Below are 24,667 nucleotides of genomic sequence, written 5' to 3'. Positions count from 1 at the left end.
TGAAAGGTTTTCTATAAAATCAGACATCCTTTAACATTTTTGGTAACTATAATAATTATTATTTGTTATTGTATTGACTAATATAGTTGATGTTACAATGTTATTGAGCTAAGGGGTTATTTTGTATTGCAAGGATGTCACTTATAGAACTTAAAGTTCAGAGAGTTGAAAAAAAAAAGTTATGAAAACTATATTGACATACTAAGAATTAAAGATATTTGAGTAGTGTGTATCGAATCTCTTTCGAATTGCTCAAAGATAGTGAGTTTAGATTTTAACATATGATTTTTATGGTGAAAAATATTTTTTTAATGAGAAGTTCTTATATTTGGAAAAATATTATTATCGTCATAGATCAACTAAAAAATGGTTTCAATTCAAATGAATTAGGTATACAAGATAATTTGATTTTTGGTATTCAAATTTGTTCAGTATTAAGTGAACTCTCATAAAATCTTAAATCCCACATTGTAGATTTTCATTAAGAGATATAAAGGATCTTTAGAATCAACAAAATCAAATTGATAGAACAAATATTCTTACAATCATCAATGACATTCAAATTGATGAATTTATCTTGGAAAGAATTTTTTATTATACAGAAATTGTTTTTACAAATACAATCTCAATTGTTATTTTAACATCAATAACAATGATGGAGCTACGAATAATTTATAGGGGCCATTGTGAAATTAAAATTTATCCAATAAATACATGTTTAACTTTTTATGCAATTTTTTTTATAATATAAATTTCAAAATGTTTCATAATGCCGTTCTTATATAACATGAAAAATTGTTATATTATAAAATTCTAAACTCTTGTTAAGTTACAACCAACGTTCAACTATCCATCACACAACTTGGAATAATTAATAATCAATTTTACACAATCAAATAACTAAATTGATTATACTTTTTGAGTATGTAAGGTGTAAAGCCCTCTTATGGGACGTTACATAAGGCATATAATACAAATGGTTGTTTGTTTTGTATGTTGAGAATTGTTTTATTACCTGTAAAAAAACAAGACTAAAAGAAGTGTCTTGTTGAAAACAAAATAGATTTATTTTGATAGAATTAGCTCACACAAAATAAGGTAACAAAACGAAGAAAAAATTAACATATTTAAAGTGTAAAAAATATTTTATTTTTAAGATAATTCTTTTCAATAAAAGATAAATTCAGTTAATAATTCAATAGATTTATACCTTATATAAACACGTTGAAAATTTTCATTATTATTATTTTTCTTTATTCTATACTTTGATTATAATATCTTACATGTTTTTTAATTCATAGTTTCGTTGCTTATTTACTGTAACATATAAAAGAATTTTCCAATTATTATTTTTTTTAAAATAGGTTCAAGCCGGCAACCCATAACAGATTTTTGTCTATTATTAATCATAGATAAGATTTTATCCATTAAATATACTTGAAAATGTTTCCATTCTAGTACTCAAAACCAACCCAGACCAAGGAAATAATTGTGTCTATAGGGTTTTCAGAGAAAATTCTCATTCTGAAATCATGTCAATTTCTTAAATTCTATAGCACCAATCGAATATACAATGATACCAATACTCAAATTCAACCCAGACCACAGGAATAAATGTGTTTGTGTGTAAGTCAAGACTCATAGTTTTAATAACAATACATACTTAATTGTAGAAGGTAGTGTAAATTGTGAGCAGAAAAGTTTAAATCTCACTCGTTCCCTGATAGATGTTTATTCACAAAAGCTTTAGCCAGATTACTGAAACTCACACTAACATCCTCGGCAGCAGCGTACCTTCTAATGATGTCAATAACTTCGGGCTTTAAAATCTCCTCCTTGTTAAAATCGTCACAGATATAATAAAGTGACCCAAGTGCATAATTTACCTAAAGCATCAGATAAATGCACCGTTAATTTACCACATTGTAATTGATTCTTTTATGAAATAAAAATAACTTTAGAATGTACAGGCTAATGTAAGAAACATTACTCTGCAAATGCAAAAAAATAATTTGCATAATGAGTTGTTAGTATTGTGAGTTAGGTAATTAAAAGAGTACCTACTAGAACATATTTCTCTAATAAGTGAAAAAGTGCATGTTTCAAATAATTAAATTTCATATGAAAAATCACAATTATTTTCACAGGTAAAAAAATACTTAGTGATGGAGTAAAAAACAAAATCATGCCTGTAAACTTAAACTTATGGGAGGAAATGCTAACAGAAATTTTTAAAATCTGGATGTTGATGTTTTAGTAATCCCCCTTGACCTACAAGCTACATGGTCTGCATTTTAGGAGCCAAAAAAGCAAGAACTTATTCTTACAGTGTTTCTATCTGGGCTTGATAAACATTGAATTATAGGAGGTATCCCACCAAACTTAGTTACAATTGCGGAATTGGCAGGATCTACACAAAATTGTAATTTTTGTCAATAAGATAAACAATTAGACAAGCAGAAATAATGATATCACTGAAGATACAGTCACTGGAATTACCAACACAAGAATTGCAGATCCCTCCTATGCCAAATTCTACAAGCTTTTCATTGGGTTCCGTTAAGCAGTCAATGAAAAGTTCCAAAACGTTAAGCTGCAATATTATGCAAGTGCATTTAGTTAACGACGTACAGTTTTTTCTGGAAAGCAAACTGATAGGACCTACCTGACGCAAGAAGTTGTAGTTGTAAGGATCATAGGCAAAGTTGGCCAAATTTGCCAAAATCTTCTCTCTTGTTTCATCTGCAGATGTGTTCTGAAACTGAGTCACCAATTCCTGAAACAAACATTATATCCATCTAGGTCCAAAAAAACAATCACAAGACATACAATTTATTGGTACATTATTATTGATTGCAAGTTAAGTGTTTTCATTGTTATATTATAGTTGAAAATGTGAGAAGGAAGAAAAACCTGAAGGAATTCCACTCTGGAAGTTCCATATCTCCCTGTTCGTTCTTGTTGCCTCCGGTCATTGGTGAACATGTATGCTGGTCTCTACCTTCTAGTGTCACCATCAAAAGTATAAAAGTGAGGAGAACATAGAAAAGAAAATTTCATTTATAAGGAAATTTTGATAAGGAGAACAGAATATCCCCAATGTCATAAAACTCAACTTAATATTCAACTTGGTCAAGGCGTTTATTATGCAGTCTATGTTAGGAATCCAAGTGTGAGTCTAAGTCCCACATTGACAAAAAATGAGAATGTAGAGCACTATATAAGAATAAAGACCTATAAATTCATTGCCTTAAAGTTTTGGGTTGAGAGTGGTGTCAGTGTCTTATGTGGTTAGGCTCAGATCTCATTGGTGTTGTTCTCCCCAGTGAAACCCCTCTGTAAAACCTGTAAAACCTGACAAGTGGTATCAGAGTCGATGGTTAATATCGGCTCAGACGAGACGAGTGCAGTACCAGTATGGTCCTAGTATCGAAAGTCTTCTTCACAGTGTGGAGATTATTAGGAATCCAAGTGAGTGAAGATTGTTAGGAATCCAAATGTGAGTCTAAGGGTTCAGGTCTCATTGGGGGTTCAGGTCTCATTGGTGTTGTTCTCCCCAGTGAAACCCCCTCTATAAAACCTAACAGCAAGATTATCGAACTCGCGGGTTGACTAGTAAATCCGTACGAGTCTGCGAGTCATGACACTGTTGACGAGTTAACTCGCATATAAACTCGTTATTTGTCAAACTCGGAGTAAACTCGCTGACTCGTACCAGACTCGTGAGTTTGAGATACCGAGTTCAAAAAACGGGATGAAATGACAGAAAAACATGTCGTTGGCATTCAGATTTTAAGCCCAAATTAAAACCCCAACGACTCAAATCGAAAATCCAATTGTAAGCAGAGATCGAAGCCCAAATCCCAAATGGAAAACCCTAATCGAACGTTGACCTATTTCGTGATCTCGAGTTTGATCTTCATCACCTTCGACGCCGTAGCTCCGCTCGTCCACGTCGCAGTTCCGATCGCTTCGCGTCGCAGCTCCGTCGGGTCTCTGGTTCAGCGGCGTCACTGCTCCCTTTTCTTTTCCCTCTTTCGTTGTTCCCTCATGCGTACGTATTCCCTTCTTCTCTTTCTCCTTTTACTAAACATTATATCTTGCTTTTATTTTTCCATTTCATTTTTTTTATTTTTCTGACTTTAGTGTTTGCTGCTGTTACGCGTATATATAGCCTTCTTTTCTACTAAATGTAGCCCTTTTTGATTAATTACCTTTTATTCAATAAGATTGAGAATTGGTGGTTTTCAGTATTCATTTCATCATCCATAATACTAACAGTTTCCCGCAGTTTCACTTGAGATGACTAGAGAAATCCATTTTTCAAAATTTAATAATACAAATCCACATTTTACTTTAAAATTTAGGAATACAACACTCATAAATCATAAACAGAGAAGGAAATTTTCAGAAACAGCCCTAAAACAGTGTAAAATTTATAGTGTAGTCACAGTCCTAAAACACACTATAATGTAATGGAGACACACAAAATGCACGGCCAATAGGAAGGAAGGGAGAGAGAATTAGTGTCCCTTACAACTCAGCAAATCAGTGGAGAATCATCCGGGGAGTCACTGCGCAGTTACAGAAGACAGCGGCAGAGTCGTCGCAGAGTTGCACCGGATTAGCGACAAAGTTGCGGCAGAATGGCGGCGAAGTCGTGAGAGTCGCGGCTGATTTTCTGCAGAATAGCACTAAGTTACTGCAGCGCGCAGATCGTTCGCCGGAATCGGAGGGATTTGTGCTACGGCCGATCTCACCCGGTGGTTGATGGGGGGTTTGTGCAAGCCACACGGCACAGAGCGTGGAAGTATAAATATTACAAATCATAACTATTGTGCAAAAAGTTTAAAACAAAAAGATGATAATAAATCCTTGGAAACTTCATTAAAAATCGGCATATTTCTAAAATTTTAAAATTACTAGTTTTAAATAACAAATTGATAGGATTTTTAAATTAGAAAATGGGTACTTTTAATTAAAAATTGATATAAAAAAATAAATGTTAGTTGACAAATTGATAGATTTAAAAAAAAAATAAACGGGTAGTTTCAGATTTTAGCAAATGGAAGTAGAATTAAAACTAATTATATTTACCAATCTCTTTTTTGAAGGGATGACAAATAGATAGATCTACTTTAATTTTTAAAACCTGAGAAAATATTTAATAAGCTGGAATATTTGCTGTGGTATATAATTTATTTTTTCCGGTACTTAAAAAGAGAATATATAACTAATGAACATACAAATCAAAATTTTATACAAAAAATAGTAAGACAGACAAATAATTTAATTGAAAGTCTGTTATTACTTTGAAGGAAAGTGATTTTTTAATAATTAAATTTTGACAATTTTTTTTTATCATTTAGATGATATTTTTTAACTGATTTTCTGTTTTTTTTTTCAAAACCTCCTACTTTTAAAATATTTTATTTACTTCCAAAAACTATTTATAGAAGTATTTATTTTGGTTCGACAAGATGTTCACCTTTGTTTTACAAGTTTCTATTCACATAGAAAACTAGGGTTATGAAGCTATTTTTAACAAAATATTATATTCTTTTATCATTTTCTAGAAAAAGATAATTGTATTCCTTTTCTATTTCATAAATATTAGAATTATAAATTTTTAATAGTTTTCTTTTACGTTATTACAAATTATTTATTTCAATGATTTCCAAGTATTAAGGCTCCAAAACCAAACACGTATTTTTTGTATATGAAGGACAAAAATTCTCAACATGTATATATCTGAGAAAGACAGTCACCAAGAACAGTATTATTAAACAAAAGCTAGGATATTAAAACTAATTTGCTTCATTTAAACAATGTCATTCACAAACATATTTGGTACATCTCAAAACAAGATAGTAGTTTTAAATTTGTTACTCTCTGTTATTTTCTGCTAGGAAAGTGTGCATCTTGCAACAATAAAGTTAAGCATGTTTTTACAGTAATAAGAGATTAGAGATCAGACACATAGGAAAATATCTCCCTCTTGCCTTTTAGGTCTAACTCTGCTGTTTCTTAACGTGTTGCTCTCAGTGTAGTCCATATAGATGCCATAGAGTCCAACAATTCTAATTTCCAAGGTCTACAAGATCCAGCAAAATTGCCAACTGATGCAGCAACAGTAAACACCTTCATCATTCACAACAAGTAATAGTAGATTTTATGCTCATCTTTTGGCTCATCAAGCCTCTCTCACCAACTGCTTACTGCAAACTTGTTACTGTATGACATACAGGCATGTAGGTAAAATCAACAGCCAAGAAAGAGACACTGCAATCAACAGCTTACTGCAAGATCCATAGGGTCAGCGGCCAGAGGAGTTTTCTGGAACTTGTTCCGTAGCTGACCACAAGCTGCATTTGCATCCAACCCTCTTGTGTGACGTACACTAACAGTTATTTTAGCAGACTCCAAAGCACCAGAAAATGCTTGCACCTACCCAATTAGGATTTTTAGATTAAACAACGAAAATTACAAAGATGATTCAGGGCATGAACTAAATTGTGTGCTAAAATGAACAGAAGACAAGAAAATTATCATACTGCTCTCTTGGAAGGACGCTTATACTCAGAGTCTTCTATTGGATTGAAAGGTATCAAGTTGACATGATATCCACTGCCCGCACCATGGAGTAACTCAGCAAGTTCTGCTGCATGCTCTACCGAGTCATTGACTCCAGCTACTCAAATGCCAAGAATGTGCCATGAGAATTATAAGGATTACACCAACCTTTTAGTAAGAGAAGTGAATAGTATGTATTAGAACTTTCAATACCTAAAAGTGCATATTCAAAGGAAACCCGTCTGCTGGTTTGCCGAAAGTAATCTCTGCAGTCTAACATAAGTGCATCCAGCGGGTAGGATTTTGCACTTGGAACAATTGTCTCCCTAAGTTTCTGATTAGGAGCATGTAGACTGATACAAAACACAAAAGAAAATTCACATAATAGAATATACATATATATGGATAAAAAAGAATCCATTAAAAAGCTATCTGAAATTATACACAAGCACAGAATAATGATATACTCTGGCCACAAATCCAAAATAGTCGAACACAGATTCTTTTATTTTTATTTTATTTTTTTTAAAGCAGGAGGGGAAGAGATCAGTTCAGCAATTCAGAGCATTCTACAAAAAAAATGATAAAGAGAGAAATGTCATTTCAAAGTTTATATCTTCAACTAACTTAATGGAAAGTGCATTTGCAACATTCTAGTAATGCCTGTTGTTGAGCTGCAGAAAAATTTAGGTTCTGGAGAAAATTACGAAATAATGGAATGAAAGATACATAGACTCATGAAAGTTCAAATTTTATCCCAACTTTGGAAATATTACGAAGTTGCATTGACTAAAAACTAATGATATGAAAATTCAAGATACAGTGCTGGCAGCCTAAAGGTCTGAATACTGGTGCAAATGTCATTTTGCTACCGGACATCTAGCTTAGCATGAAGAGTAAAATTAGTAGCAAGTCAAAATTTTATTCATATCAAAGGTAATTACCTCACAGCTAAGGTAGATTGAAGTTTGTGAGAAGCAAGTTTCTTTATTGTATTTGGAACGCCCACAGTGGAGATGGTTATCATTCTTTGCCCAATTTGCACATCCTAAAAGAACACAGCAAAGCATACTTACAACAAAATCTTATTATAATACTTTATCACAATACAATGAAATATAGAAAGTGAAACGAGAACAAATATTATGCAGACAATGTGATTCCTTGAAGTTTTGAAGGAGAGAGCAATGTATGCATATAAACTTTGCACTTGTATTGAAGATAAATTACATATGCATTCACATGTGGCATAAAGTAAGTCGGGAAAGTCTTCATAAAAAATATATTATGTAAATACATGAAAGTTTGATCTCCCAATCTCATAGAACATGTTTACAACATACAATTTTGAGTAAGCCTTTCGAAGGAAATAATGCCACATATATTTATTCACCTTATTCAAGCAACGGTGTGCTTCAAGTACTGCCTTCAGATTTAACATTGGTTCACCCATTCCCATAAACACTACATTTGACACCCTATGCTTGAAGACCTCCTCAATGGCCAAGACCTGTTTCACATAAGATGAATTTTATCCCTGTCTTGCAGAAAACCAAGTCAAGCTTGTTTCAGAACATTAACAATCCTAAACCAAAGCCTCTTATCTTTACTTTATACATTCTTTTTACTTTCTATTTTCTTTTATAATCTCTTTTAATTAATCACAGAAGCACTAGTAATCTACCTGACTATCTCATCAACCCTGCAGATAATCTAACATCAAACTGCTTTAACGGACAAACATGGATGGATCATGGACATGACACAAACCTGTTCAACGATTTCATGTCTCTGAAGATTCCTTGAAAACCCCCCTTTTCCAGTGGCACAAAAGGAGCAGCGTAAAGGGCAACCAACCTAATATCCAAACAACAGATGGCAATAACAACATAATGGAAACATCAGCACTTAATTATCACATAAACAAAAATAAGTTACCATATCAACTGTACAAATACTTCAGGAAAGAGGGAAAACACCTGTGATGAGACACATGCCGTGAGGCGACTCAAACCTGTGCCATCCATAACTGGAATGCCAACAGTTTCAATCAACCTATTGTCCTCCAACTTTAACAACAACTGCAAAATCAAACGCCAAGCCAACACTAAAAAGTGTAAGAAGCCAAGGAAATCCCCATAATCAAATTCCTCAAAGAGCAAGTATATCCTACTTTTTGCAAGTACCAAGTATATCATCAAAAGAAGAAAAAAAAAAGTCATTGCCAAAATAATTCAGAACTCGTCCACAAAAATCAACATTTCATCCTCAATTGAACATCTTGAAACATAAAATGGCCAATTAAACAACAAGAAACCATCAAAATATATAAAAACGAAACCACAACCGCAATTTAAAACTTTTTTGTTGAATTATGATTACACTCCTCACCTTAACAGTTCCATCAGCTGCAGTTACAGTTTCGAAAATAGGAGAACGCCCCACTTTCCATCCAGCTCCTTCAAGAGTATTCCTAAAACCCTGAGGCACTGCAATGTAAGAAAACCATAACACAACCATAATGAAATGTCTAAAGAAAAAACGTAAAAAGAGACAAAAATATATATACGAAAGGGAATGAATAAAAAATAAATATAAAAAAGAGTAGAAAAATAATAATAAACCCACACTGAGAGAAATCCTTAATTTCTCTAAGCTTCCTCTGGTACAAGAAATGATAAAGTTGCTTGCCCCGGTAGGTTTCCTGAAAAAATCGAACCAAAAAATGAGAAATTGAAATGTTTTTTTTTTTTTCTTTTATGTTTTGCTCCAATTAAATTGGGAAAAGATGATAAATTTACCTGACCGAAGTCAAGGGCAAGCTGTTGCAGCTCCTTCTCTGATAAACCAAGGAGAACCTGAGACTGGGAGTTGGGACGTGGGGACATGGATGCACACACCATGGACGAGAAATAAGGTTGCACCTGCGTGCGAGATGGAGGTCGCACCGCACGTGCGAGTGGCATGGAGCAGTTCTGAATTAGCGCCAGCATTGGATTGGAGTGTAGTTGAATCTTACCTTTGCTTCTTCACTCTTGGCTTTGGCATGAGATGAGAAGAAGATAATGAAAACTCATAAAATGAAGAAGGGAAGAGAAGAAGAAGAAAAAAACTGTTACTTAAAACCTTAAACCCTTACTTTGTACTTTTTTTTTTTTAAATAATAATTAAGATTACAAGGATAAAAACAAGAACCTTTGATTTCTTATAAAAATTTTTTTCTTCAACAACAAAAAATCTTGTAGAGTTACTTTATATTTAAGTTGTTTTTAATTTTAGTTCGATTTATGCAATTGATTGATGCTATAATATTTATTGAAATTATAATAAGGTAATGTGTGAGAATGGGAAGAATAAAAAGTTGAGTTTTTATATTAAAAAACTAAGGTTTTGTTTGGTATGGAAGGAAAAAACGTAAAAAGAAAGCGTAAAGTTATGTAAAGAAGAGAAGGTAAAAACAGATGAGAAATAGAATAGAATAAATATATTTGGCTAAATAAAAAAGTAAAAAAGAAGATTTTTTAACATAAACTAAAAGTTAATAATAAATTATTTTTACAAATAAATAAATATATATATATAATCAATTATAAGTTTTCTTAGAGTGAATTTTGTATAAAAATTAAAGGCAAATATTAAATGCATGATAAATTATTTTAACATTTTTAGCTCATTTTTTTTTTCAAGTTCACGAAAAAAATAAGAGGTGCGAGACTTACATTTTTATACATCCAAAAAAATTTATCAACACATCCAAAAAAATTTATATATTTATATAAAGATTGTAATACTCTTAAATATTTGTTGAAGGTCCGCGACATAAAGATCCTATGAAATTTCAATGTTTTTTTATATTAACTTTTTGGACTTTTTCTATGCAACTTAGGTGGAGGGCAAAAAAACCTTCTCTTAAAATGATCAGAACAATGAGTGAGATACCATAAAAAAGTTAAAATTCTAACCTTAGGACTAAGTTAGTAGACAATTTCTATACTTAAATTAAATTTTAAAAGATATAAATTTTAGTAAATATTAAGGAATTCCATATTTCTAAGTAAATGTCTAATTCTATATCAAATTAAAAGAATAGTTATTTTCTAGCCATTATATCCTTTTAGTTATATCAATTTTACATAATAAATGGATTCTTTTTTTTCTTTTTATTTCAAAAAAAATCAATCATGAATATTATAAATTTGCTTGGTTTTGAATTATTAAAAGAATTTTATGGTAGTAACCCCCATTTTGGTAACATATAAAGATTGTGAAAATGAAACTTTCAAATAATTTTATAGGCATGACTTTATTTAAAAAAAAAAACAAAATTGTGTGTGCCCAAAAGTTCAATGAAATAATTATTTGTTAAAAGACATTATATATGTTACATGTTTATTTTTATTGATCCGCATGAAACATGATGTGCAATCTTTTTGTTATATATGTTTTACGTATAAGCATGCTAAATCTAAATCTATGCATATGGGATATCTATGTCATTACATGTTCTTAACTTTCTTTGGATCGATATATCTACATACTTTATTTTTGAGTCTCCTTGGACAAACATAACTCACTTCTTTTTCTTGTTGTTTGTGTAAAGCAGTGTCAAACTACCCAACAAACATTAATTCTCCTTAAAAAGGTGATCCAGTCGTACCTTGCATTATAACTACCTTGTTACGACTTCAATCCAATCACTAGCCTTGTCTCTGGAAATCCCCTCCTTGCAGTTAAGGTAACGATTTCGGGTATAGCTAACTCCCATAGTATGATGAGTGGTGTGTACAAGATCCAAAAATGAATTTATTTAGATATTGAAAAGAAAAAAGTAACAATATCATTTTTTTCTTCTAAGTGAACAATTCTTTTTAACTATTTGAATACTTTTATTAAGAGTGATCATTACATGTATGATATTTCTTTTCAATTGAAACAATTATATTAATAGTTGCATTTTTAGTGATATAAACAAATACAATGACTTTCTTTTTTGTAAGGACATAAATTGTAATGATAGTTGAAAATTATAGTTTAGTTTGATAACCCGTACGAGTGATAAAAATGATGATGATTTCACTTTAGGAGAAAATGCTAAGAATCTTCGAGAAAGTTAAAATTTGATGCATTTGTGGATTGAAATAATGGTGATTTCACGCTGGGAGAACATTCTAAGAATCTCCGTGAAAGCGAAAATTTGATGCATTAGTGGATTGAATGCGAAAATGTATGTTTGAATTATTTCACTTTTATAAGTTGTTGGACCAAATAAAAAAATGTTTGATACTTGTTTTTCCAATTCAAATGAACTTTAAATCCTATTTTAATTATTCTTTACTCATTCTATAAATATCTTTTTGAAATCAAAATTTTCAACGGTAATTATAACGAGCATATTCCATAATTTGTGAAACAGAATATCCATTTACTTTGGAAAAACTGTCTGTACTTGTTACAGTAAATTCTAAGTTAAAGTCACCATTTTTACATAAATGGTGTTATTTTTACTGTTTGGCTTCCAGTTTCGCAATAATTGAATTATTTAATTTCGTTCTTAATAAATGGTTGAACATATATGTTACAACTCTTGCTCCCATTGGGATTACACAGTTAAAAAAGGTAAAATGATGCATGGTGGAATACAAATTGTTTCAGTTCTCTATTCATCACATCAAAATATTATTAATAGTGTTATATATATATATATATATATATATATATATATATCCTTGAAAGTGCATTGCAGCAATGAATAATCCATATCAATACTATGCTTAAAAAACCAGTAATATGAAAATTTTAATATTATTACTGAATCAACAACTGTACAACAATCAGAAATCTCAAGACAAGTTCAAGTTCAAGTTCAAGTTCATCATGATGTACATATACATATACATACAATTACGAACTCGAGCAAAATCAGATAACATGAAACCAACATTCACTTTCACTTCATTGTTGTTTCATGTTGTCTACCTCTATGTTGTCTGTTGCCACTGCTGCTTGAGCTATGGTCACTCCTTCTCCCAGTTTGATGATGATGATGATGATGATGGCTTGCCACCCCTGCAACACCTTTCTCACCAGAATCCTGAAGCTCCTCCAATACTCTCACCACTTCATCCATTTTTGGTCGAAATCTTGGCTCCACAGAGAGGCATTGAATGGCAAGGTTCGCTACTTTCATGGCTTCGCGCATCGAGTATTGGCCTTCAATGCGAGCATCCATGACTTGGAAGATCCTGCGTTTGTTGCTGAGGTATGGTTTCGCCCATTCGATTAAATTGTGCTCCCCACTTGGCCTGTTGCTGTCAAGAGCACGTTTGCCAGACATGATTTCAAGCAGAACAACCCCAAAACTGTATACATCACTCTTCTTTGTCAAGTGACCTTCACAAAAACACAAGAGCATGGAGTCAACTTTGATTCTATTTACACACTTCAAGAGACTTCAAATGTAGTGTTTCATCATGCATGGCGTTCAAGTGATGAATTTGGATATATTTTTCCATAAGCACTTTAGAATAAGAAAAAAGTGAGTATGACACCGACTCTAACACAAAACCTTACGACAATAGGTTTATAGGTCGTTCATTTTTCTCATTTTTACTCGGCCTCACACTTGAATGTCTAAAGTAACATGGAGACATCAAATTAATAAGCCTGTTGTACAGTGTATCTTATGGGAGATCTCTGAATTTCAGTTAGCATACAAAATACAAAATGTGATTGGGTGATGATATCTGCTGCAGTGGGAAATTTTTGCTTGCTAATGAAGGAGCTAAAAAGCTCCACCAGAGTTTAAAACAGAACAAATAAGAGGGTTTCTTCTTTCTGGTAATCTATTACATGATTGGTGCAGAATAATTCAGAAGACATGATTATATTATATCTAAAGAAGTTTGTATGACCAATTAAAGTGCTCATAAACTGAGTACTCAACAAATGAGTTACCTGTGGCAATATATTCAGGAGCAGCATAGCCATAAGTGCCCATTACCCTTGTAGAGACATGGCTTTTATCACCTGCTGGTCCATCCTTTGCCAAGCCAAAATCAGAAAGTTTTGCGTTGTAATTCTGTCATCATCAACAAAAAGGAATGTTAGAAAATAGAGTATTATGATTAGTAAAATGCAAGTTCAATGAGATATGCTTACCGAATCAAGTAAGATATTTGAAGCTTTGAAGTCTCGGTATATCACTTTTGCTTCATCGCTATGAAGATATGCAAGACCCTTAGCAGCATCGAGAGCAACCTTCATTCGGATGTTCCAAGAAAGTGGTTGAAAGTAAGAAGCTCCTGTTCCAAAAAGAGCACATTGTTGAGAGACTGAGATGTTTAAGGAACAAAACAATGTCTAGCAGTGGATAAACAAGGAGAGAAATCAATAACTTACTTCTAAATAAATGATTATCCAAACTTCCCTTTGTCAGAAACTCATACACCAGAAGCCTATGGTCATCCTCTAAGCAGTAACCAATGAGTTTCACAAGATTAGGATGATGCAGCTGCCCCAGGTAGTTGATTTCTGTCTATAGCACAGGGCTAATTAATTACAAACCAAGAAAATCATCTAAAACATTAATGTTTGCTACATGTATCCAAAGGAGGAATTCCTCAGAAAAAGAAAATCCCATCAAAAACTGATTTTGGCATTTCCCAGAGCAGTAAAACTGCATCTTAAATTCTGAGGCTTCAAGCAAAGTTCCAAAGTGACACTCACCAACCATTCACTGTGTCCCTGCAGACCTTCTTGGTTAAGCCTCTTCACAGCAATGACCAATCCAGTTCCTGGTCTAACTGGAGCAAGTGATTGCTCATCAATCCACCCCTTAAAAACACAGCCAAACCCTCCTTCACCCACCACACTATCTGGACGAAAGTTCCTTGTAGCAGTTTTTAGCTCACCAAAGGTGAAGCTTTTCATATTTGAGGACTTCAAGATCTCACCCTCTGTCCTTGGTGTTGGAGGCAAGGAGGGAGTGGAGATTTTGCTGCTTAAGCCATCCTCTTCTTTGTTACCATCCTTTGAGCTCAAACCTACCCATTTCAAAAGAAAAACAGGGTTCATTTTTCAGACCATAAAATAAGCATTCTACACCAGTAACAAATCAAGCTTAGGCTTGAATAGAAAGATCACTGTCAGGGTACACTGAAAAGACAACAACTTTCATACCAATCACACACTGCACTGGTTAGAGCACCAAAACATGCAACACTTCAGAAATTACATAAACTTATTTTAGCAAGCACGCCAAGGGTTGAAGATTTTCAATTCTAATTCTCGCTCTAGATTTCATCTTAACAACTGAAACAAAGCAAGTTAAATCGAAGAAAGTAGGAAAATCCTGACACGAAGCAAGTTAAATCAAAAGTTCATTTTTTTTTTACTGTTTCCACAATCTTTTTCAAGAAGCCAACAATAGGGTTCCACTTATTATTTATCTTCATCATAAACTCTTGCACCTTCACCAAATCCTACACGACAGCAAAAACTACCAAGCAAGCACAAAAAACCAATTAAACCAAGTCACCCTCGTGTTGCGATCAGTGAATCATACTTCCTAAACAGACAAAAAAGTCCAAAAATTTCTTTCCTCTTCCACACATGAATCTGCCAAAACTAACAACATCCATGTTTCAAGTACCCAAAAACCATATTTTATCAAAAAGAACAGCAAAAACACAAATTAAGTCATTCAAACTCCAGAGGAATCCAAAAAAGTTGATCAACCCAAAAAGAAGAAGCAAAAGGGGAGGCAGGGAAGAGTGAAAACAACACATGCAAGAATGTTTATTACCGTTTCGTGGAGGGCTCTCAGCTTTGATCTGGGCACTGAAGCAGCACCCCATGAAGAGAGAACTGAGGAAGAACACAGAAGCTAGAGGAGAGAGAGGGGTTGGTAAATAAGCAACAAGTTGAAGTTGTGGAAAGTGGTGCAGATGAAAGATGATGATGATGGTGAAGCAAAAGGAAAAGATGAGAGAGCCCGTGAAGAGGAGAAAAACAAGAATGCAAGTGTGAAAGGAACGCTATTTCCACATGAAGGTTAGCTGTCAAGCGCGGATTTAACCGCCCTATTCAATGCAATGGCTTCCAGTGCCTAAGGATTGTGGGTGTGTGAATGTGAATGCCTCAGGAGTGATGATCTTGGAAACTTCATGCTTTTGACTTTTGACCGTTCAGAGGGACAAAACAAAAACCACAACTGGGTTGACCTCATGCCGCAGTTTCCTCACATTAGATTATACAAGTGGAACATGATCTTGTCACAAATATTAATATCAATACATGTTTTTTCTTTAAATAACAGATAACTCTAATTAAATCATATAAAAACCATTATCATGAGCATCCGTGACAGAACTCAAACTTGTATCAGTTAATTGAACCTTGAACATCATATCAGTATCCATTTTTATAAATCATGTTTCTTACTTAATAAATTTTGTACTTTTAGTAGATTTTTAACTGATAAAAAAAAAGTTGAAAAGTGATGAAGGGTGTGCTGTTGTTGTTGTTGTCCCTTGTCATACATGGTTTTATTGATTCCATGGTTTGCATTTTTATTTTTGGCCTTGGTGGGATCCATAGCTTCAACCTTATCTTTTTTCCTCGTTGTTGCGTTGCTCGCTGTCTTTCTTGGACAATAACTTTGCATGGTCTCAACCGCTAGTTTATTACGTTATATATATATATATATATATATATATATATATATATATATAGAGAGAGAGAGAGAGAGAGAGAGAGAGAGAGAGAGAGAGAGAAATGGTGGTGAAAGTTCAAAGCTTTTTGTAACCCAAAAGACAATTCAATGTCTGGTGGGTGCTATTGTTGACTAGTATCACTGAAGAATAAGTTGGAAACACACAATTTAAGGATATGATTCCAGTGCATCACAATTTTTTATGCCAAATGGGGGCTTAAAAAAAGCAACTTTTCAGGCGAAAAGTTTAGAGTTAGATCTATGTTCGGTTCGGACAGAGGAAAAAAAAAAGCTTTTGTTGACTGAAATTATTGCAAACTTCCCATAGCATTTGTCTTCTCTGAATTTATTAAATATTGAAACTTTTTCTTCTGATAATTCAACAATAAGCCATTAATATGGATGGTGTGTGTTTTCTCTCTTCTTTTGACCAAACAAAATGAAAGAGTTGTTGGTGGAGAGGGAAATGAATGTAGGTAGTTTATTATTATTATCATATTGACAAAAGTTGGTGTGAATGATTTAGGGTTGACATTGAGCATGAGAATTATTAAGAAACCATATTTGGCAATGGCTATGACAATTGGCATTTGCTACAGTGAGAGAACCTTGTGCTGGGACCAATATCATGATAAGAGACATTAAAAAGGGCCAAATTATTCTTACTATATTTTCCACTTGCTTGGACAGTAAGGAGAGAGGACCAAAACCTGGGTTTTTCAATTAATGTGGTCATGCATGACAAACCCTAGTCTACCATTGTAGTACCAAGTAGCATAAGGCATGAAGTGATTCAGATCACTACCTACCTACACTTCAATGCCACACCACCTCATTGACTTTCGCATAAATATACTTAAATTGAATCCACCCAATTCATTATTTAAGACCTAAATCTATAAAAGACACACATTCTTTATTTATTTTTGTGTAAGCACTAGTTACCTAAAGTTGTTTTTTTTTTTTTCTAATCAGGGGAACAAATCACACTCTTTAAGAAATTAAGGAAAATCTAGAAAATATGTAAAAGCATGTTAGAAGTTATTAGAGGACCTATTTTTTAAGATTACATGTATTTTTTTTCTAAATTATTATAAAAAATTGTGTTTCATAATTAAACTAAATTATAAATATTTTGTTTCTAAATTTTATGAAAGTCATGTAAATCCTTTTTAACAAACAATATATGAAAAATATATTATAGTGTTTTGACACATGAAAAATCTCAAAAATTAAGTTTGACACATGAAAAACATCCCGTGTGCTATTTTGTTGGAAAGAGTGTTTTATACTACTTTCATAAAATGGACTAAATACTTTATAATTCAATTTAAAAATAAAATACAATTTTTTATATAATTTAAAAAAACATATTTCACCCATAATTTTATTATATACTTTAATAAAAAAAACAACTTAATTACACCACTATAATAATTTGGCAAGCATTATTTTTTACATATTTTCATCAATATATTTGTAATTTTCACATACTATCATTCAATTTTTTTGGACACATTTTATCAGTGATTTTTCTTCATGCATGGTTTATCATTATATTGCAAAGATTTGTCATGTCTTACCCAGCTTTTTTAAGAAAATTAGAAATTTTATGATTTTGATTTAAACAAATTGTAAGCGTAAGAAACCCGACATGCATTAAATAATATATTGTGCTTCCTCTGTATTTAATACCTTGACATTAACTTATTGATCATTAATATGACTAAATTTATTGAATGAAATGTGAACACAGGATAAACGATGTTGCACCGAAATTTAACATTATATTTCAACGTCAAAATTAAGCCACGTTCTAAAACAATCAAACAAAACACTAATATGATAAAATATTCCAAGTTTCAATGGTTAATTGGAATTGAGTAATTTGACAAGTAAAAAAATAATTTTCTTCTTATATTTAATCAAAAACATTAAAACATAACGAGTTGGCACCTTAGTTGTCATGTAGATGTTAAAAATGAAAACAAAAGCCCTTTTTTATTCACTTAAAAGCAATTTTGTCATCAAGTTAATTTTTAATAATTTAAAGTTTGCCAATAAGTGACGCAAATGTCCACTATATAACCTTTTAATACAGTTCAGCAAAAATAATGAAATAAAAATATACCAAATGTTTGGAGTGTATGGATAAGAAAGAAGATAGATAGAAAAGAAAAAAGAATTCAATATAAAATAGTGGTTCTTTCTTCTTTTCAAGTCATATATGGAGTACAATTTATCTGCTTCTGATTATCTCATTGTCCCAATTTCAAAGGCCAATACTCCATTTAGCAGCTCCTCAAACAAGTCACAAATTTCCTATGCATGCCCTAATCTATGAAAGCTAGAAAAATACCAAATTTCAGCAGCTCTGTGAATAATAAACATCAACCTCCATCAAGTTACTGAAATTCTACCACACCAAAGAGAAAAGTTACTGAATTTCTACTTCAGATCCAGCATCTGATTTTTAACTAAATTGAAATTTGAAATACTGTACATAATGTTATAGCCAAGTGATGACATAATCCACATTTTTAACCTACTAGAGCTTCATCATCCAACATCTCAACTACAGGAGCATACTGCAAAGTGAACCAGTAAGATCCATGAACAAACAAACATTACACAGAAAAAAGCAGCATACACAACACAAAGCAAAGTAACTGAGATAGATTCATATACTGACCTCATCATTTTCCTCAAAATATATCCCATCAACAGCACTGCCAAGCTGAAACTCCCACCCTAGACTGCTCTCCAATAGCTCCTTAAATTTCCTTGTCTGCAAGAACAGGGAGATTACACTTTCCTCTTTCAGAGAAATAATCAAATACATATGCATTGTACCTAGCAAGCAGCAAATGCTGCAAGTCTGCAACCATTATATCAATAATAAATATCACATTATAGGAAAACATGAGTTACATGTTCATACCCGTTTTAAAAGATCTCCATCAACAACCGACCCATCTAGCAATGATGAAAAGAAGTCCTACAATTTCAAAACAATCAAAAGGAAAAAGTTGCAGTTTAGCTCAGAAAAGTGTATAAAATCAAATTTCTGTGATGGTAAAGTAATATTCAATTAGTGTTAGAAGAAACAAACAACACTTTAGGCAACTGGTCCACAAGAATCAAAGGCCTTCTCAAAATAAACCTGCCCAGTAAGGAGAATAACTGAATCATAGAACAAGAATGAGGAATTTTCTTCTAGCCACATTTACCCTGACCAAGGCTTCCTTGAAAAATTTTTAGAAGTTAGTTCTCACAAAAACATCTTTATGTTTTATCATTCTTACATCCACGTCTGTTTGTTATAAGCACACATTAATTTTGTTATTCTGGAATAGGGATGCTGATGCCAATAGGAAGGATGAATATGCTTAAATATGGGGAATTGATTTTCAGTAAGGTAAGGAAAGTGCATCCTGAAAAACCTACATTATTCTTATGAAAATTATGAACTCTTTTTTTTTCACCTTGGAATGAGTTGCTTATGGGCATTAACTACTAAAAAGACAAGGATGATCAGAAAGTGGAGGCAATATCAACTTGAGGAAAAACAATATGCAATCTAAGATGCTAACCATGATAAATCAAGAAGACCAGCCACATGTGTGAACTGCTAACCTCCATGTTGAAGATTGACTCATGCTTTTTTATGCTAAAATGACGAGTTTTAGAATTTCAGGATCTTAAAATCCATAACTGACCAGAACAGATGCCAATCCAGCAACTTAAATTAATAAAGGTAGGTCAGAGAGTTAAATCTGCATGTGACTATTGAGTTATCATCACTGAAAATACCTTGCAAACATGGTGCAAAAAGCTATCAGTGGAAATCAAAGAATCATCCAACAGTGCTGATCCTGTTTCACCCATGTGATCTTTCTGTAGTCCGTATTTTAGTTGATTATGGATGACTTTGATGAACTGCAAGAATCCGTAATGTATTAGAAATGAGTTTGACAAATAACACAAGATTCAAGATCACGACTCTTCTTTTAATGAATAATCAATAGCTAGTAGTTCCAAGACTACATTCAGAAGTCGGAACTGCTAAAACCAGGGATGAATTTAACACCATTCCAAGGATTATTGCCACTGTTTTGTACTTAAAGGTAACAAAAATATGAAAAGTTATATTAAAAGTTCACCTTTGTAAATAGTTGAGTTCGTGTGCGGAAAGGCTGCAAAAGAGCATACAAAGTCAAGGAAACATAATTACAAAACATATACTTATGAAATCATACAATTTCAAATTGATTTGCACCAACTCAACCCAACGTAGGACTACTAACAAATAATTGAGGTTCTACCACCATAAAATGTCCTAAGAAAGAAGAAAAAAGTGTTCACGGGAAAAAATATTGCAGAAATTTCCATAAAAGAGAATAGAAAATGATATCTCTTATTATGCTTATATCTACTTTCTGGCTAGAAGCACAAATCTAAAAAGATGAGGAACCTGTGGCAAATTAGGCAAAGTAAAAATGGTAAATCCCACAGAATCCAAGTTAGAATACAGAACTTAACAAACCGACCCACCAAGTTGAAAGACCAAACAAGCATCCAAGAAAACAGAAGTACTCGTTGAATACAGAGCAACAACAGACATTAAGCAGACGTCATAGAGCCAATTCACTTAAAGCTCAAGCTGTTAATAAAATAATCAATAACAATAGCGAGTTTATAAATTCAAAGGATGAATGTTAGCTGTTCACACACACATATATCACTTGTAATGAACAGCTGATTAATGAAACTCATAATGGTTAATAAAACTATTTTGAGTAATTAAATATAGACATCTCATATAGTTCTGAAAGTTTGATAAACAGCTTTAATATATTCAACATTACCAATTCAATATATTAAAATTTTTAGGTGGAAGAAAAGCAGATTGCTACAGATGTAATATAAAACAATTCCCCTGCCTTCGCCCAACAGCTAAAATATTGTCACCCTGATTCTTCTCATATTGAGCTCAACGGGTAGGGATGTTATCCACCCTTCAAACCCAAAGGGCTCTTGCGTAAGGGTGCATGTTAGAGATGCAATATAAAACCACTTGCATGGCTTCACCTAACTGCTTGAAGTTTTTGAGATAGTTGGTTTAATAGTCATCACATAGACAAGTATCTGAGATAAACCGGAAACTCTAAAGTCCAGACAGAGAGTCTATGCATGCATTATCCAATCTGGTTAAAAAGTAATGCTTACTGCTTCAGTGCAGCCAAACAAAAGGCTAACTAATGACTTCCATTGGAGAAATGCTTCTAGCGATTGGCCCATCTGCGCCATTGCAAAATGTCACATTGGATTCAACAAAAGTCAACAAAATATATAAAGAAAATATGTTTTTCCACAGTACCAAAAAGACAACAAATGCAAACTGCAGTTCTCCAAGAAGCATGTCTTCAGAACCTCCATAATCTTTTGCCAGTAAAGTTTCTAACAATTGTGTCTGAGAAGGGATACAAAAAAAATTGCACAAATCAGCAAACAATAATATGTAAAATTTCAGGGCAAGAGAATTCATTATAGGAAGCTTTTTATCCCAATTACTTTTAAGGGACCAAACATTCAGCTGTTTGTGTATACCAACCTTGTCAAGATTTAAAGAAGTAAGTTCCTGCCCACTAATACCCTTGCATTTAACAACACGTGGAATTGAAGTATAATAACATCCTTTCTTCTGAGACTTGCCAACAGATGATGCAGAATTGCCAACCTTCAGCTGCTTCTCTGGTGCTTCTTCCATTGGGATTTTAGTAGAGTTTCTAACAATCTCATTTTCACATTCAACAGTGATTTCACCTCCAATTGGCTCTGTTCATGAGTTAACATTAACAATATAATACAATATCAATTTATCAATGAAGTATTTAATACACAGAAACCTCAGTCAAGTAAATGGCATACCAAGCCGTTCAATGACATTCTTTGTGATAAAATTAGATAATCGTTTCCAATCTTCATAACGGATAAGATTGTAAGGCCCAAGTTGTCTGTCAAATTCCAAATTTTTAACAGCTTGACTGTATCTTTCTTCCTAAAGGATAAACAGACAAAACAGAATAAATATATGTCATAAAATGAAGATCATGGAATTAAAGAAATGAAAGTAGAAAAATCGTTTCCTTGGTAAGTTGTGGCTGATATATAAACACAAACACAAATTAGCACTGATTGGATGGAATTTTAGGGAATACCCCACATTTTCTACAAAATGCTCAAGCTCTGTGAAGGAAATTCACTAAAATTATAGTTTCCCAAATATTGTTCTCACAATAACCTAATTTGACTAACAGGATGTAAACTATACCATCATGACATTTGGCTGCATTACAGACATGTTACGTTAACTATATCCATGTTAAAAATTTTAAATGAACACATACCTCTTCCTCAGAAACTTTAACTAACCTTTCCTCTTGTTGGTCCCATTTACGAACAATTACCTGCACGGTCATGAGACCAAAAACCACATAATCAGTCACATTTTTCTGATATTTTTTGGAAATACAAATTAACCACAAACAGGGTCAAAACATGTGAGCATTGATTAATAGATTAAGTATTTCCCCTTGATTCTCTGTGATACTGTGCTAATGGTTTTCTTAAAGGAGTGTCTTTGTTAGATTTACAGAGAAATTAGCAAGTTGTGTTGGATGTTTCTTGTTCTTCACCTTTTTATATTCACCTTTCTTCCTGGTCTTGATTTCTTTAGATAACTCCTCCCACATTTATAACTTTGTCTTGATATTTAGAAATATTTTACTTATAATGAAGATGGTTAAAGTGCACTTACACAAATTATTGAAAGACATGATTATGTACAAGTAAGAAAAAAATTGCACACCAAGAAGGCAATAACTATATGTAATAATTTTAACTTCACCATCATTCTGCAAGGAAATAGAGTCACAGGTAAGCTTCTATCACTTTACCTTCTTTATTACCATGTTCATAAAATTAGTATTGGTGTATTGGTGTTACTCAAAACTAATTCATTTCTTAAATTTTTAAGCTTTGACGTATCATGGACATTTTCCAATAGGCCAGTGAAAAACAATGAAGTCTTGAGAATCTATCGAAAAAGCATAGCAAAAATCCATTTCATCAAAAACTAACAAAATCATTCAAAACCTAAGCATACAGATTGCACCCCATCTGAGCTGTGATTGCATTGTCAAACAATAAGTAAGAACAGTAATTAAAACACTAAGATATGGTGGCAATCGTGATTTCTAAACTATTAAACATATTCGATCAAAGCTCTGTCAAACCAAAATTAATGTAAATTTCATTGAACTATTTTAGACACTGAATTTTTTATTTTCATACCTCTGAAGGGCCAGCATCAATGAAGAATCCAACAATTGGTGAGAACTCTTTCCCATCTCTGCATGAATCCCCCAAAAGAAAAACAAAAGATTCAATGCACCAAATAATTTGAAAAATCAGGAAATTTAAGAAAAATTTTAATTCTAGCAACTGACAGAAACAGTGACGTCTTATGCTTAACATTATATGGTCAGCAAACATGACAATAGAGAGACCATATGAAAGAGATATATAATTTCAAATACTATGATCCAAGGTTATTTCCAAAAAAAATACACTTTGCCACAGTATACAAGATTGAAAGGACAAAAACAATGTCTTATCACACACAAGAACACCCACCACTCTCTTATAGGCTCCTCAATATATCCACAGGGTAAACATGGGATTTTGCAGGAATAAAAAGAACTAAACTTTTGCAGGAATAAAAAGAAGTAAACAAAAGAGAGACTAATATAAGATACAAAATAGGCCTTGATAATTGGGCAAGATGATTAAACCTGCTTGATGAACTATAGTACACAAAATGAGTGCCAGGAGGAATCATCTTGATACCCTTAAAAGCAGGCCCCACAGAAAATATCTACGAAACGAAGAACAGAAGAAAAACAATGTCAGATTGTCCATGTGAAATAAAGCTGAAATCAAGGTTGGATTTTTATTTTAGCCTTCCACCCACGAATTTCAAATTGTATTTTCAGATACCATGATGACGGCATTGAAACAAAAAAGAAAATAAAAAGACAACGACTTGGTAAACCATACAGTAATAAAAGAATGAAGAACCTGGGTATCGATGGCGACCATGGTGTACTGAGGAACATCGAGGAAGAGAAGAGTGACACCGTGCTTGACAAGCTCTAACGCTTTTTCAGAATCCATAGATTAGAGGAAAACGAACAAGTTACACTATCAATTTCGAGATGGTGGGGTTCTGTGCTAGTGGCAGTAGAATCTGAGAATGTTGCTGTGCTGCAACTTAGGATAATCGAGAAATGAGAACAATGTTCCAGGGCAATTGATGCA

The 24,667-nt window shown here is 32.9% G+C and overlaps 4 protein-coding genes across 7 annotated transcripts; all 4 read right to left on the bottom strand.

The window, feature by feature from the left end:
- Window positions 1-1,516: 1,516 nt before the first annotated feature.
- LOC114194267 (ARM repeat superfamily protein) lies at window positions 1,517-4,789 on the bottom strand. 4 transcript variants are annotated; one of them, XM_028084393.2, is made up of 6 exons: window positions 4,538-4,789; window positions 2,914-3,004; window positions 2,666-2,776; window positions 2,500-2,593; window positions 2,328-2,410; window positions 1,517-1,886 (listed from the first exon to the last, which is right to left on the bottom strand). In XM_028084393.2, exons 2-6 carry the CDS (start codon window positions 2,983-2,985, stop codon window positions 1,710-1,712), a joined length of 537 nt encoding a protein of 178 aa, XP_027940194.2. In that variant the 5' UTR covers window positions 2,986-3,004; window positions 4,538-4,789; the 3' UTR covers window positions 1,517-1,709. The 4 variants fall into 4 exon arrangements, with proteins under 4 accessions (XP_027940194.2, XP_027940192.2, XP_027940193.2 ...); XM_028084391.2 differs by lacking the exon at window positions 4,538-4,789 and adding an exon at window positions 3,894-4,106; XM_028084392.2 differs by lacking the exon at window positions 4,538-4,789 and adding an exon at window positions 3,927-4,106.
- A 1,010-nt stretch (window positions 4,790-5,799) lies between these two features.
- LOC114194265 (Radical SAM superfamily protein) lies at window positions 5,800-9,679 on the bottom strand. Its single transcript, XM_028084389.2, has 10 exons — window positions 9,375-9,679; window positions 9,202-9,277; window positions 8,965-9,062; window positions 8,553-8,654; window positions 8,344-8,430; window positions 7,967-8,083; window positions 7,518-7,621; window positions 6,787-6,926; window positions 6,555-6,691; window positions 5,800-6,447 (listed from the first exon to the last, which is right to left on the bottom strand). The coding sequence occupies exons 1-10, from the start codon at window positions 9,564-9,566 to the stop codon at window positions 6,289-6,291; spliced, it is 1,212 nt and encodes a 403-aa protein (XP_027940190.1). The 5' UTR covers window positions 9,567-9,679; the 3' UTR covers window positions 5,800-6,288.
- Window positions 9,680-12,356: 2,677 nt separating this feature from the next.
- Window positions 12,357-15,804, bottom strand: LOC114194264 (receptor-like cytoplasmic kinase 176). The gene is made up of 6 exons (XM_028084387.2): window positions 15,377-15,804; window positions 14,299-14,615; window positions 13,972-14,107; window positions 13,732-13,874; window positions 13,528-13,651; window positions 12,357-12,963 (listed from the first exon to the last, which is right to left on the bottom strand). Exons 1-6 carry the CDS (start codon window positions 15,426-15,428, stop codon window positions 12,521-12,523), a joined length of 1,215 nt encoding a protein of 404 aa, XP_027940188.1. The 5' UTR covers window positions 15,429-15,804; the 3' UTR covers window positions 12,357-12,520.
- Window positions 15,805-18,470: 2,666 nt separating this feature from the next.
- Window positions 18,471-24,667, bottom strand: LOC114194266 (AAR2 protein family). Its single transcript, XM_028084390.2, has 13 exons — window positions 24,428-24,667; window positions 24,142-24,224; window positions 23,642-23,699; window positions 22,696-22,755; window positions 22,217-22,346; window positions 21,900-22,123; window positions 21,666-21,758; window positions 21,515-21,586; window positions 20,449-20,481; window positions 20,099-20,224; window positions 19,227-19,283; window positions 18,978-19,073; window positions 18,471-18,873 (listed from the first exon to the last, which is right to left on the bottom strand). The coding sequence occupies exons 1-13, from the start codon at window positions 24,521-24,523 to the stop codon at window positions 18,826-18,828; spliced, it is 1,176 nt and encodes a 391-aa protein (XP_027940191.2). The 5' UTR covers window positions 24,524-24,667; the 3' UTR covers window positions 18,471-18,825.

This window comes from Vigna unguiculata, chromosome 8, assembly GCF_037176805.1.
Source record: "Vigna unguiculata cultivar grain cowpea cultivar isolate G323 ecotype 2 chromosome 8, ASM3717680v1, whole genome shotgun sequence".
In the NCBI taxonomy this organism is placed as follows: Eukaryota; Viridiplantae; Streptophyta; class Magnoliopsida; order Fabales; family Fabaceae; genus Vigna; species Vigna unguiculata.
Note: the sequence above shows the minus strand (reverse complement) of the source record. Positions and strands in the feature narration are given on the sequence as shown.

Coding starts and splice junctions, on each gene's coding strand:
- LOC114194265 (XM_028084389.2), bottom strand. CDS start 9,566: ATGCTGGCGCTAATTCAGAACTGCTCCATGCCACTCGCACGTGCGGTG. Junction 8,431..8,552: donor CGGCATGTGTCTCATCACAG/GTGTTTTCCCTC, acceptor TTTGGATATTAG/GTTGGTTGCCCTTTACGCTG. Junction 7,622..7,966: donor CACACCGTTGCTTGAATAAG/GTGAATAAATAT, acceptor GTGTTCTTTTAG/GATGTGCAAATTGGGCAAAG.
- LOC114194267 (XM_028084393.2), bottom strand. CDS start 2,985: ATGTTCACCAATGACCGGAGGCAACAAGAACGAACAGGGAGATATGGA. Junction 2,594..2,665: donor ACTACAACTTCTTGCGTCAG/GTAGGTCCTATC, acceptor ATAATATTGCAG/CTTAACGTTTTGGAACTTTT. Junction 1,887..2,327: donor CAAGCCCAGATAGAAACACT/GTAAGAATAAGT, acceptor CTGATGCTTTAG/GTAAATTATGCACTTGGGTC.
- LOC114194266 (XM_028084390.2), bottom strand. CDS start 24,523: ATGGATTCTGAAAAAGCGTTAGAGCTTGTCAAGCACGGTGTCACTCTT. Junction 23,700..24,141: donor TACTATAGTTCATCAAGCAG/GTTTAATCATCT, acceptor GGATTCATGCAG/AGATGGGAAAGAGTTCTCAC. Junction 22,756..23,641: donor TTGATGCTGGCCCTTCAGAG/GTATGAAAATAA, acceptor ATGACCGTGCAG/GTAATTGTTCGTAAATGGGA.
- LOC114194264 (XM_028084387.2), bottom strand. CDS start 15,428: ATGGGGTGCTGCTTCAGTGCCCAGATCAAAGCTGAGAGCCCTCCACGA. Junction 14,616..15,376: donor TGAGAGCCCTCCACGAAACG/GTAATAAACATT, acceptor TGAAATGGGTAG/GTTTGAGCTCAAAGGATGGT. Junction 12,964..13,527: donor TCCTGAATATATTGCCACAG/GTAACTCATTTG, acceptor GTTTTTGTGAAG/GTCACTTGACAAAGAAGAGT.